The sequence below is a fragment of the Stomoxys calcitrans genome, chromosome 2 (genome assembly GCF_963082655.1).
Source record: "Stomoxys calcitrans chromosome 2, idStoCalc2.1, whole genome shotgun sequence".
In the NCBI taxonomy this organism is placed as follows: domain Eukaryota; kingdom Metazoa; phylum Arthropoda; class Insecta; order Diptera; family Muscidae; genus Stomoxys; species Stomoxys calcitrans.
This window is the reverse complement of record NC_081553.1, coordinates 164,786,710-164,800,922: the sequence shown is the minus strand read 5'-3', so window position 1 is coordinate 164,800,922 and position 14,213 is coordinate 164,786,710. Positions and strand designations below refer to the sequence as shown.

The 14,213-nt window shown below is 43.1% G+C and overlaps 1 protein-coding gene across 2 annotated transcripts in view; it reads right to left on the bottom strand.

The window, feature by feature from the left end:
• Positions 1 to 2,850: 2,850 nt before the first annotated feature.
• LOC106087615 (E3 SUMO-protein ligase RanBP2) overlaps positions 2,851 to 14,213 on the bottom strand; it is a 77,106-nt gene continuing 65,743 nt past the window's right edge. For both annotated transcript variants that reach the window (XM_059362309.1, XM_013252730.2), the window contains exons 2-5: positions 10,610 to 11,647; positions 5,345 to 10,543; positions 3,490 to 5,275; positions 2,851 to 3,411 (exon numbers count right to left, since the gene is read on the bottom strand). In XM_059362309.1, coding sequence (XP_059218292.1) covers positions 3,119 to 3,411; positions 3,490 to 5,275; positions 5,345 to 10,543; positions 10,610 to 11,647 — 8,316 coding nt within the window. In that variant the 3' untranslated portion in view covers positions 2,851 to 3,118. The remainder of the gene's footprint in view (positions 3,412 to 3,489; positions 5,276 to 5,344; positions 10,544 to 10,609; positions 11,648 to 14,213) is intronic.

The following is a 14,213-nucleotide window of genomic DNA, read 5'->3' as shown; positions in this document are numbered from 1 at the left end:
GTATAATTGCCTCTAAGGCAACCCCAATCAAAAGCTGAAAAAAAGGGACCACCAAAAATAATTATAATACAATAGGTTAAGATATGTGTTAGTGTCGTTTGTGGTGTTAATCTAAAGTTTTTTTTTGTGATTTTGTAAAGGTTATTAAGACCAGTTGTATTAAAGAGAAGAGTGAGTGTAGGATTTGTACGTTATTTTTTTTAACTTTCTAGACAGGGAAGTAATCTAATTGTATAGATCTCATAAAGTGGAGGTCAGAACCTGATTAAGAGAGCTCTTTTAGTTAGATAGGCATAAAGTAATATTCTCGCGCCAAAAAGGCCGATAACTACTGTCTAGGTTTTTTTTTAAATTAGCAAATCTGAACCAATGATTCACAAGTAAAGTTAATCTGGTTTTAGTGACTTATGTGTGTTAGTGTTTTTTTTTGTTATGTTTTGTTTTGTATAAGACCTTTTTTTTTTATATACCCAAATCATCAACATTTTTAGCTTCAAAGTTTTAACTAATAATTCCTCTCATTTTTATATGTCAATAAATGTAATTTCTGTAATCTGTGTATAAGATCAATATGATGTGCTAATTTGTTTTAGATGAGGAGGCAAACTGAGGTTATAGGTTGATAAGGTGAGTGTGTGTGGAGTTCGGGGTTCTTAGGACGATGTGGGGTGAAGGACATTAAGAACCATGGAAGGGCGGGCAAGTGTAGGGGCATAAGACCAAGCTCCTTCGTTCAAAAATGGTGTGTTATGTGTGTATGATCGTTTTTTTTTTGTTTGTCATTTTTTTTTTGTGTGCATTTTCTGACAAATTTTAGTGTTCGTCCCTCGGGCTAAGTGTGGTGGGTTGGAACCGTCTGAGGTCTTGCCGCTAGCTGCCGGATACCAACTTAGCGCCGTTAAGGGGGTACGTAACATAGTATTCAGTAGGCAATTTTAACGATAATCGACATCGTTAAAATCAGCTGCTTTCCTTTATAAAGCTGAAGAGAGCCTTAATACCGTATTTAATTAGCAGTATAAGCAGGATTTAACAATGGCGTAAGAGAATTTTCTCTTGTTTTTTCTTAAACTTTTCGGATACATATGTGTATGTAAAATCAATTAATAAGCGTGATAGCGTGTGTTTCTTAATATGAAAAAGAATATCGGCAAAATTGTTATACGAATAAATTGGTATTGATAGCACTTTTCCTAAATAATTGTGAACATTTTATTTATATTTATAATAAAATTAATAAAAGAAGAATTTAAGGCTATTAGAAGAATTATTTTTGTCGATTCCTCTTTGTGTTTTTCATTTTTTTAGTAGAGTTGCCAGAGAGGAAAAACATATAACGATTTCTGTTCAAGCTGAGTTTTCTGTTCAGCTTTTCAGGCGGAATGCTGTCAACTCCGTTTAAAAAGACGTCGGCGAAACGGTGGAGGAAAATAGGTGAAAAAGTAGTACTCAGTATATAGTGAGGAAAATTGGAAAAAGAAATTTTCGTGGCAACGCTTGACATCATTGTCGGCATCATTTCTATTTTATTGGTTTCAATGGTTCGTTGCAAGACAAACTTACACAGGTAGTGTACAGCAAACAGCTGAGTACAATTTTTTCTCGCGGAGTACACTATCTGTCTGCTTTATAGTTAAGAACCACATCACACACAAGCAAAGAAAAATGGCGCCAACCAGTAACATACTCAAAATCAGAGTTGCACTTATCACTGATTTTGACAGATAGTGCATTTTTTGTTGTTGGCTAACTGCTCCTATCTTTTAAATTTGTCTTGGGTCGTTGTTTCCTTTTGTTATCTTATTTATTTTCAAAAATATTATAATAAAACTATAAATGCAGATAAAAAACGTCTTTTGGTATGAAAATAAAAACATAACCGTCAATTTCAGCTCGCGGAACAATTAAAGATTTCTGCGACTATTTCGAAAGCACAATAGAATACCAACCCTTAAATTTAACAATCCCATGGCGGCCGTTTGTACGTACTGGATTGAGCCGATTGAGTCCTTCATCGGCAAGGGCTACCGCATCAGTCTACCACACAATGTTACAACAACGACAATAAATTTAAAAACAAACACTGCGCTAAAAATCACAACATAGCATCCACAAAATGCGTAGCCGAAGTCTTAATTTTAGCAAAATATCGACAACTTCAGTAGGCAATAAATAAGGTTACCCCAAAATATATTCATTTACAGGTAGTGGCAGTTGCCCAACAACAAAATATGTGAGTGCACTATCTGTCAAAATGAGCGATTAGTGCAACTCTGATTTTGTGTAACTAGTTCGCGCCATTTCTTGTTGTTTGTGTGTATATGGTTCTTAACTATAATACGCACACACAACCAAAACCCATTGTACTCAGCTGATACGGCTCACTACCTGGTAATTATGTCATGGGTTACCCTCCTCAATCGACTCATTACACTTTAAATAACAAATGACCATAAAGTTCCGGCGGCGATCGGTTTTATGTACCGCAAGAAGATACTTGTTGAAGAATTAAATCTGCCCTCGGCCTCATTGTCTACGAACGCAGCATTATTGTGCGGCTGATCGATGAGGCGAGTTTTCTTTTCCTCTAATTTAGACTAAAGATGTATGGAAAATACAGAGTACAAAATGAAAAGTATTTTTGTTTATATATTCTTTGTTTTTATTTTGGAATTATGTATAACGTAAAATAAATTTTGAATTTCAACGAATGATTTGTAAAAACTAACAATGTCCTTTCATAACACACACATGCAAGCGGTAAATGATGTTGAACATGAATGAAGTACGAAGTATAAGGGACAAATATTTTGGCCTGTTATCGACGAAAACAAAAGAAACAATTGTGGGTGTGTGTGTGGGTGTGTAAAGAATACTTAAAAATAATTTAATCTAAACATGTATATATTAAATACAGCAAATAAGACAAGATGCCAAGCGCGCGCTGTTAAATCATCAGCTTACACCCGGCAAATAACTTAAATATTTAATGTAAGCCTAACTCATTGTAATAACAATCAAAATTGTTGAATTAATGATTCGATGAGGACATCTCAACTAGCTCTGGCTCCAAAGACGGCATTTTCAAATATTGGCCTTGTTTCCAGATGGAGTTATTCTAGCCTTCGTTCTGTTTACACTTCTCAATGCATTCCTTCAGTTTCGAGCTAAAACATTCAGCAAGTTCAACCTTACTAAAGCGTACGGCCAACTTCTCCAACTCTCCCTCGCCCGACTCGGCGTAATTCATGGTGGCCCAGACAAAACTCTGCGGACTGTTGTTCATGTTTGAAAAATGGAAATCGCCAGTGATAGCATGGTTTAGCACTAATTTGTGGATTTTTTCGCGACGCATGACCAGTCGATATGTTTTCTTGGCGGGATGTGCCAATAGCTTCAATTCGCCCACACCTATCACACAATACAGTACAGAACAGAAGGTATGGGGGGTTAGCAGACGCTACAGCTAGAATACTAGTTGACACTTACCTCTCTCCTTCCACTCTTTGTTTGTGGCATCGAATCTGTAGAGTTTAGCTCTTTCCCCAAACAATTTGGTCTCTTCCTCCTCGCCAGTGCTCACAACAATTTCATTTGGCAATTCTATAATGGGATCATAATGGGGATCATAATTTTCATCATTCTCTTCGCCCCCTTCTCCTCCATCAACGCTTTTCTGCGATTCATTGGCTTTCGAGGTGGAGGTATTTTTGGCGGATGTGTCCGATTCTTTAAGGGGTTTGCTGAAGCTTGAGAAAGCATCCTGATTTGTCAAACCAATGAAGCCTCCAGGGCCAGGTTTGCTGGTTGATTTTCCCAAAACGGATTCGCTGTCAGCCTTGGCAGCAATACTTGCAAAGTCTATTGCTGCTGTAGAAGTTTTTGATAGGTCAACGAATGGGGTAGCCGAGCCTGTCTTAAGATCCTTAGAGGCAGTGCCGAATGGCGCTGTATTAGATCCGAATATTGAGCCTTGATTGGTATTAGATGCTAAACCTCCAAAGCTGTTGGTCGCATTGCTTGTCATCGATGAACCAAAAATAGAATTGCCACTTCCAATACTTTGGGTGGTATTATTGGAGCTGCCGAAGATTGATTTGGTCGTATCGTTCAAGGAGGGTGTGCCGAATGCAGGGGATTGAGAGCCAAACACTGCTTTGCCACCAAATATTGATCCAGAAGATGTGCCTGTGGCGGTGCCACCAAATATGGATTTTGTTGCAGTCTTTTCAGGGTTGTGAGCATCAGCTGCTGAATCGTTAGTTGTGGAGCTGACGTTGCCGAACAGGTTTGTCTTAATGCCAAAAGCCGATTTGTTTTCTGGGGCGGCACCACTGAAAATCGAGGCACCAGTTGCTGCTGAGTTATTTCCCAGAGTGGAGCCACTGCCAAATAGGAAACCGCCTGAGCCTGCAGTCGTTTTTTGTGCTTCTTCTGCGGGTTTACTGGTGCTGTTCAGAGCAGCTACAAACGAAAACGTTGCATTGGCAGGCTTTTCTCCAAATGTTGTCGAATTTGCCCCTCCAAAGCCACTAAAAATGCTTTCATTTATTTTCGTAGACTCCTTCTCTGTTTTGGCCGACAAAGGCGACAATGTGCTTTGTTTTAGAATTGTTCTATTTGCCGACTTGTTGAGAAGATTCAGTGCGGGAAATTCCATGGGTTCCAATGGGTTCTTGATGTCGTCTTGATGAACAAAGTTCTCGCCTTTATTGTCGGAAGCGAAAACAAATTGATCCGGGTCACAACCTCGGCAACCCGCACAAGTGGGCTTAGCTGTAAAGAATTCGTAGGGTAACTTGAGTTTGTCTGCTGTCCTCTTGTCTTCGTCGGAAATGTTGAGTACACTTGATGGAGCTGCCGTATTGGTTGGTGTTGTTATAGAGGTATTTGCAGGTGTCTCAATCGCTTCGGCAGTGCCATCCAATGCCTTTTTCACAATATCCATAAATGCTTCGGCAATTTCTTTGGTCTTAAAACGCAATGAAAATTGCTCCAATTCTACAGCGCCTTCGCTGAAATCGTTAACAACGAACAGCCACGACTTTTCATCCTTACGTTTGTAGTCCACATCATCATTGAGAACATGGTTGAGACATATTTTGAGCACCTGTTCGCGTCTCATCACTACACGGAGTTTTTTATTTAACTTGTGACGCAAAATTTTAACATTGCCCAAGCCTCTCTCCTTCCATTCGCCCTCTGTGAAGCGGTATAACTTGGCTCGGTGTATGTACAAGAGATCCTCATCTTCTTCGCCCGTCTTCACTTCAATCTGCAAAACAAGAAATTTCATGATGCAATGGGAATTAGTGACTGCACTCTAATTTTTGGATACACCTACCTTATCAGGCAATGCAATCACCGGTGTGAAATAGGTATTATTTTCCTCTTCCTCGTGATACTCGCCATCGCCATCATCATCGGCATCGGCATCACCACCACCTAACTTCAAAGGGCTTTTACCAGATTTGCCGGGGCTTTTGGGTTTGAGTGTAAAGCTGAATTCTTTTTTGTCCAAGGAGAATGCATTTGGTGGCGCTTGTGTGGTTGTGGCACTTGCACTGGATGGCATTGCCGGTGATTCCAGCGCCGTGGATGACAAACTGAAACTAAAGGTACTCTTGCCCAGAGGCACACTGCCGGGTTGCGTTGTCGTAGCTGGAACACTTCCCAATCCTGTAGATGTTGCTGTGGGCGGAGCAAAAGAAAACGATGCCGAGCTATCTCCGGCAGCACTCACGGGAGTAGAGCCGAAACTGAAACCGCCCTGCGGTTTTGTTGCACTCTCCGAGGAAGTAGCTGTAGCAGCGGCATTAAATCCAAAACTGAACTTTTGTGCTGGATTTGAAAGTGCCAGCACACTGCTAGTGTTTGTTTCCTTTTTGGGAACGGTGCTATCCTTAGGGGCATCACAAGCCTTACAATAGATGGCATCTCCCGCGTTTGACAAATAGCACCCTTCGCATGTCCAAGAGCCAGCTTTTGGCTTGAATGCGTCCCCAAATCCGGCATTAGGCTCCTTGGGAACCGTTGGTTTTGTGGCATCCGTTTTTGTAGACATCAAAGTAGAGCTAGCCGCAGAAGTTCCATTTGTGGAGCTAATTGGTGGCATACCAAAAGTGATGGGGGGTTTGGATGTAGCGTTTGTGGCAGCACTCGATGCTGTGCTGGCTGTTTGCGCAGCTGGGGCAAAGCCAAAACTGAATGTAGTTTTGCCACTGGGGGCAAGTATATTTGACTTGACTTCTTTCTTAGGCACCGTATCATCCTTTGGACAGTCACAAGCAACACAATACAAAGTTTCTGCAGTATTCGAGGTATAGCAATCTTTGCAAGACCAAGAACCGGCTTTGGGCTTGAATGCATCACCAAAGCCCTTGGTTGTGGCCTTGCTTTCCTCCGATTTCTTTTGAGCTTGTTTATCCTCCGAGGCGGACGTTCCGTTGCCGCTCATTTTCGCTTGTACATTTTCAATGGCATCCAAAAATTGTTTACATGTTTCGGGGAGCTTAAAGCGCACCGTCAACATCTCTGTTACCAATTCGTTTTCAGAATAATCTTGACCCGCCCACGAAACGGCAGTCTGGGAGTTTTTGATGTACTTGAAATGCGTATCCTTGTAAATGCGCTGGTTACAACACAGCTTGTGGACCTGTTCACGACGCATAACCAAACGCACTTTATTGGCGTCTGTTTTGTCTTGCAAGAGTTTAATGTTGCCCAACCCCCTTTCCTTCCACTCGCCAGCCTCCTTGTCGAAGCGCAACAGCTTCGCCCTATGCTCGAAGAGCACGGTTTCGTTTTCTTCGCCCGTGGTCACTTCCACCAATTCGGGCAATGCAATGACAGGATTGAACTGCGCTGTGGGCACATAATCATCTTCGGCATCGGACACATTGGATTTATTCACAACGACACTCGTATCGTTAGAGGTCACACTGGGAGAAGAGGAGATTGCGGCTGTTGGACCGAATGTCGACGTGGTCGACTTGTTGAGGTTTGAAAAAATACTAGCGAAAGGTGATGCCGTGGTCGAAGAACTGGTAGTTGTGGTTGTTGAGGAAGTGGCCGATATGGATGAAGTGCCAAATGAGAATGTAGCAAATGGGGAGACTGTTGACGTGCTCGTCGCTTTGGCAACATCACTACTGGGCGTTTTTGTAGATAAGTTCAAGCCACTGAATAACGACTTGGAAGCTGCAGTTGCCGTTGGGGCGTTGGATGCTGCAACGGACCCTGCAAGCGGCTTCCCGAAAACGGGTTTGGGCTGAGACTCAGCTATATCACCTTTTTGGGATGGTGTACTGGTGGCAAAATTAGTGGCCGTCGATTTTGCTAGTGAGAATGGTGCTGGGGGTTTTGCAGTTGCAACGTTCACCACAGGGCGATTTGATTTCTCTTCATCTTTCTTCGTTAGGGATTCTGCTTCCTCTTGGGCCTTCTTAAAAGTCTCTTGGAACTGTTTGGCGGTTTCGGGTAGCTTGAAACGCACTAAAAACTTTTCCAGACGCACCTCCTCATCGGCGAAATCGTGTGCTGCCCATATAAAGCATTTGCTGGTATCACTCTTGGGCACTGTCATCGTTATCTCGGGAATTATCTTGTGGTTGGCACATATTTTATGGGTTTGGTCACGGCGCATGAGTATGCGTGAGGAGCCTTCTTTGTTTTTGAGAATCTTGATGTCTCCGATGCCACGTTCCTTCCAATCCTTATCAACGAAGCGGAATAATTTGGCCCTATGACAGAACATAACCTCCTCATCCTCTTCTCCAGTGCGTACTTCCACTTCATCAGGTAGGGCAATGATGGGTTTAAAGTCTGGTCGAGGATCATATTCAACGTCATCTCCACCGGACTTGTTGAAGTCGCTGCCAATGCTGTCGGAGGTCTTGTTATAGGTATTGCCTTCGCTGGACAAATTTGCACTGGATTGAGCTGCTGCAGCAGCAATATGGGGTTTAAAACTGAACGTTGACGAGGTAATGGACGATCCAAAGAGAGTTGATGATGTTGTGGCTACAGTTGAGGCGGCTGGTTTTTGCACTGTCGTGGCCACAGACTGCCCTACGAAGGGATCCGATTGTTGGCTGACCAAGCTAGGTTTGATATGATGGGATGGTATGGTAACACTCAACGGTGTCTGTTGTGATTGTAGCGAAATGCTATGCGGATTGGGTAGTGGATCTGAACTGGTTATAACAACATTGGCCGGGGGACCCTTCTCAACTGGCTGATTATTCAATAGCTTGTTGAATGTAATGGTTGTAGTGGGTGGCAGAATGGAGGGAGCAACGCTCGTGGCGGCTGCAATTGGTGGCGGCACAGCCAATGAATGCGTCAGCGGTGTGGAGAATGGCGGCATTGTGGAAGGCGGAACGGTGCTTGGTGTTATCGGAACGGGTGGTTGTTGAAGCAGATTGTATAGGCTGCTTGGTCTCGATGGATCTGATGCCATGTTGGGCGGCTGGGTTGGTGGTGGCAATAGGGGATTTGATTGTGGAGGCATACTGAAATTCATAGCTCCCGGTGGGACCGTGGGATCTAAATATGGCATTGTGGGTAGTCCGGGATTTCTTTGATTTATCCCGGGAGGACCACTTTGTGGTGTCATCATGTATGGTTGACTATGGCCATAGAAATTCATTGGGTAATTCGGTGTAGGCGGAAACATGGGACTATTGTAGGCGGCAGCGGCTTGCAAGCGTTGCTGCTGTGCCATGAATGGTGAATTCGTCATCATGTTGGCCGCAGCTCCACCAGGCATTGAGTTTGGACCAAACTGGTTTGGCGTATGCTGTTGTTGTTGCTGCTGCTGATACATCTGTTGTTGCAGAGACTCTTCAATGATGTATAAGTCGTCCAAAACATTGGATGCGTCGTCCCTTGAAGGTGGATTGGACGAAATTCGAACCTTTTTCATGGCATCTTCCAAATTTGATATTTTGTCTTTTATAACTGTTATTTCCTTGGTTACCTCATGGAGTTCGGGCTTGAGAGTTTCTATAATTTCCTCTTTTAATAGAGTTAGCGTCGAAGCCATCTGTTTAACTAAGGCTTCCAGTTCATGGTTTTGTTGGACTAGTAGAGCATTGTTGGCCATAGTTTCGCGCCTGGAACGGTTTTGGCTCATTAGGCTGGGCGTTGGCAAAAGTGAGCTCTCAGCATTGAAATCTGCCTCAGCATCCTCGTAAGTACTGGAATTATTAAGACCCGCAATGGGACTAAAATTATTCGAAGACGATTCGTTCAAATAACGTGCGGTCGATTGTTGAAGCCTTCTTATCTCATTGTGAATAACAGAATTCAATGGATGATTCGGGTCGGCATGGGCGCTACTCCTCAACAATACCAATGTTTGATTGAGACACTCGTTGGCACGATCCAAATATATGCGCTTAGTCTTTCTGGGCGTTTTGCTGGCCTCGTCCAATTTGCGATACGCTTCCGCCTGCAGATATGTGGCGAAGGGCAGTTGAATCCCAGATAGTTCATCAATTAGATCTTCGTATTCGGATTTCTTAAAATAACGCGATGCCAGATAGGAAACAGCATCCTCAGCCATGGAAAATACTTCTCTTTCGGCCACAGATGAATTGGCTTTGGCATATTTGAAGTATTTGCGGAAAGGCTCGAGTACTCCCTTATTGTGCATTTTCATCATATTGAGGCCGTACTTGTAGATGGACTCTGCTCTGGCTTCCAAGAATGCCTTTTCCACCGGTTTGACAATATCCTGGGCTCGTGCCACAAATATTTGACCAAGCTTAAACACTATGGCCATGTCTAGTTTTGGACCATTAATACCACGAACAGCTTCAATGCCGTACTGCAGAGTTGCACGTAGTTCGGCCAGGTTGTGGCCACTGCTAAGATTCTTATACACCAAGTATGCACTGTTCCACCATTGACTTTGCTCCTCAGTGCACAAAAGTTGTTGCAAATTGACAAAGGGTAAAATTTTAGGCCTACCTGCGGCATAACTGTTTCCGGTTTGATAATTGTCAAAAGCCTCACGATCAACTTCTAATGCTCGCTTCGCCTGTATAGCGGCTGCATAAAGGAAGCTCTCCACGTCCAACTGATTGAGCGATTCGGCGCCGCAGAACAATAGGTTTTGTGTAGAGAAATTCAAGCCGCTGAAATACTTTGCTCGTACATAGGCCAAATTGTCGTTGCCCAGACATAAGTAGACCATATGCTGTAGTGATTGTGGCCTTTGGTATTGTGCGCCGTCCTCATAGGTCTCAATGTCAGCGTAGGTGGGCAACTCATATAAGGGTTCGCTTAATTTTGGGCATTTGGCAAGAAGCGAGGATTGTTCCTTGACTTTTTGATCACTGTTGCAAAAAAGTATGGCAAATACATTGCGCCTCCACTGGCGATCGCCACAAATTTGCCGAACTTGAGCCAACAGGTCATCACTGCTGTTCCATAGACCTGAGGACTGGCCACGTAGTAAATTGCTGACATTATGGGCATTCTCCTTATCGCCCGTCATGGACTCATCCTGAATGCATGATAGTAGAGTTCTTCCAGCCTGCAAACAAGTTAAAAAAAATCATTACTTCTAAGATTCTACTAACTGCTCATATTCTGAACTCACCTGTGCGCAGCGGAATGATCCCTCACGTTGCCAAATACTAATCAGTAATTTTCCCTCTTCATCACAATGTTTCATCCAGGGCTCCTTCTTGCCAGGCACATCCACTTGGTAGGCTAAGAGAAGTAGTGGTAGGGCTGCTCGAACTGCTTCCTTCCATTTGTTTTTATTCTGTAGAAGCTCGCGTTTGAAAATCAAAGCAGATGCATGCAAAAGCAGCTGGCCACGATAATGGGCTAGGAATAGCTCCACCATTTCTTTTTGGGCACATAGTTTATCAGCCACTTGAGATATTTTATAGAGGTACTGATCGAATTGGAACAAAAGGTTGGCTGTTTCAGTGACACCTCCACCAATTAATGTTGTGTTGGATGTCAAGGAAAATGAAATCTGAACTTGACGCTCCAAGCACATGGCCAAGATTAGCCAGAAATCCCAGTCTTTTTTTGTATTTGGCATTTGCTCATACTTATTGAGAACTAACCACACCACATTATACCACTCGCTGCTGTTCACAAATTCGTCCTTTTGACACATCTCCAATTGGTGCACATATTTGAAGGCATCGAGAATTTGGTTTTGCTCCACATAATTGCGCACTAAACGCACTCTAAGTTGCACATCATGAGGTTTACTCAAAATCTCCTTCTGTATCAATGCCTCCACCTGATTAGTTTCCATGTTGTCTCTATTCATAAGTTTTAGACGTAGTGAGAAGACAGCATCATGTTGCACTTTTTCCGATTCGGCCAATTCACACCAATACTTGGCCTTGTTGCAATTCAAATTTTTATCTTCCAGCAGCAGCTGACAAACTTCGATCAGAACATCAGGTTGTTTGGGATTTAACTGCAACGAACGTTGAAAGGATTGCAAAGCCTTTTCAGATTTCTTCAGTCCTTGATAGCATTGAGCCAGTAGTTTATGAGCCTGATCATTGTCCTCTTTGACCGATAGATACGAACAAAGGTACTGTTCAGCCGTTGAGAATTCTTTGATCTTAAAATAAAATTTTGCGAATGTATAACCTCGCAAGTTACGCTGCAAAGAAAAACCAAAGTCAGCGTTATTATCCTAATTTTGATGTCTAAATTTGTTGCATTTAATAGTTTTAGGAGACGCGCCTAGCATCCCACACCACTCGGAGAAAGTAGATCTGTTGTGTTTGGACGGACTCAAGACTATAGCGAATGAGTAATTCGACATTTCACATAGAGAGAAGGAGACGTACATCAAGAAAGGTTGTTAGGAAGGCAAGATTCCCATGCATTGCATGGTGAAATGAATGCAGTTTGTGAAAAAGTTGAAGGTTTATGGATAAAAGTGTAAGTGTTGGCCACTTAATGTGCATGTGCGGTGAAAAGGCGTTTTATGTAGTTCAATTTTGATCAGATTTCTGTACCGGTATATTGCAATTTGCGGTGCACCGCATAATTAATTTTCCTTTGAATCATCGCAATCAATTAACATAAATCAACACACCGGTTCCCGCAAACAACAACAAAACCGGTTTTGCGAACTATGATGAGTATGTATCGCTATGAGGCACATGACTGAATTCAAACTCAGCTGTTTTTGTTTTTTTACAGTGTATTGTTGTTGTAGCATTGTATTATACACTGAGGCGGCAGCCCTTGTCGATGAAGAACTCCAGCGGGTCAATCTGGTACCTACAACTGGCTGACATGGCATTGCAGTGTGTTGTACACTGAAGCGGCAGCCTTTGCCGCTGAAAGCCTTCATCAGTTTTTTTTTAATGGCGGAGACACAGCTCACATGTGTCAGGCTATGACCAGAAACAGCAGACTAAAAAACAAGTGCAGCTCTCCAAATCTCAATTGTGCAAGGCACAGCCGGCTTATGTATCAGCAGTAGCGTTGAGTCTTACTTCGTCGTTGTCGTCAGTCGAGGGTGCTTATTGCTAGTGAGTCAAATTCGAATGGATTCAAAGAAGAGTAATATTAGATAAGCGTACTATAAGGCACTACACATATGTACATATAGACTCCACACATCCATAACTACAGCGAACTAATATCATAGGGTAAAACAACTAAACCTCTATTCCTGCCTCCTGAACAAAGGAAACCAGGCACTTATTATCAGTGCGCCATACCTGGGACATATAAAAAATATGTGTTCGCCAGACTCAGGACAGCCACAACTGTCACAGATGTACGACAGACCAGATGTAGGTTAGGTTAGGTAAGGTGTTGTGGTCAGGTGGAGGGCGCTTCAAAAATCCACCTGCTGCTCAATACTTAACCGTATCCAAAGGATGGCTTGTTTGTTCATCCCAGCCGCACTGAGGACGACACCATCTGATGCACTGAATTTAATGCTACATCTTATACCTCTGGACATTGTGGCTACCCAAATAGCAGCGACCACTGCCGCGAGGTTAAGGGAGCTTCCTCATTGGTCATGTGGCGGACACTGTGTTATCATTAATACAATATCCGATGTTCCACGCAGTGTGGATTACACCCTACCTGAGCCGTTTTTTGATAAAAATTACTGTACCACTATTTCTGATAGAACCGATTGGAACTACGACATCCCTGGTAACAGAAGTTACATAGACTTCTATATGGATGGTTCCAAACTAAACGACCAGGTGGGCTTTGGGGTGTACGCTAAAGATCTAGAACTGGTCATATCGAAGAGGTTACCCGACCACTGCAGTGTGTATCAAGCAGAGATCCTGGCAATTAAGGAAGTGGTGGAATGGCTAAGATATAATGTCATTATGACGATTGGCATAAATATCTTCTCAGACACCCAGGCAGCCATTAAATCCCTGGAGAACGTATTTCTGAACACAAAAACCGCCCTCGACTGTCGCAGATCTCTCAACGACATAACTGAACAGTTCAAAATCTACCTTATCTGGGTGCCGGGCCACAGAGATATCCCAGGGAATTCTAAAGCAGACGAGCTTGGGAGACTAGGAACAACCTTACACGCTCCAGGGACACTGGGTATGCCTCTAGCGACATGTAAGCTAGGTTTTTAGGACCAGATGGTCACAAAGAGATGTCGCTGGCTGGAACAGACGTCTCAGTCATTGTGACCATTCATGACAGGTCACTGTCTGATCGGAAAACATGCTGACAAACTGAAGATTGCCAGTAACGACTTTTGCTGAAGCTGTGAGGACATCGAGGAAGAAGAGACTATAGAACACCTTCTGTGTTTGTGTGCCGCACTAGCAGTTAGAAGGAGTTCCACTTAAGGTTCTCATTTCTTTGAGAACCTGTCTGATTTAGCGGATGTGAACACTCGCAAGTAAATGGGCTTTTTAAATCGATCTGTATGGTTCAACGGTAGGATCTAGAAGGCATTTTCATTCTTCTGTTCCTTTGGTATCACAATGGACGAAAACGTATCAGTGAGTCTGATGGCTGCCACTTAAACCTAACCTAGCCTAGGAAAGAGTGACAGTTCTTTACAGACACACTTAGACAATTATTAAGTTCATTGTGATAACAAAGTAGCGACAGACCAAGGCTTCTGGCGGGAATCGATCCCACGACCCCTGCACTGGTAATCCAAGCACGCTGCCAACCCGGCTACCGGTGCCCCCTAGACCAGGAGTAAATTTCTG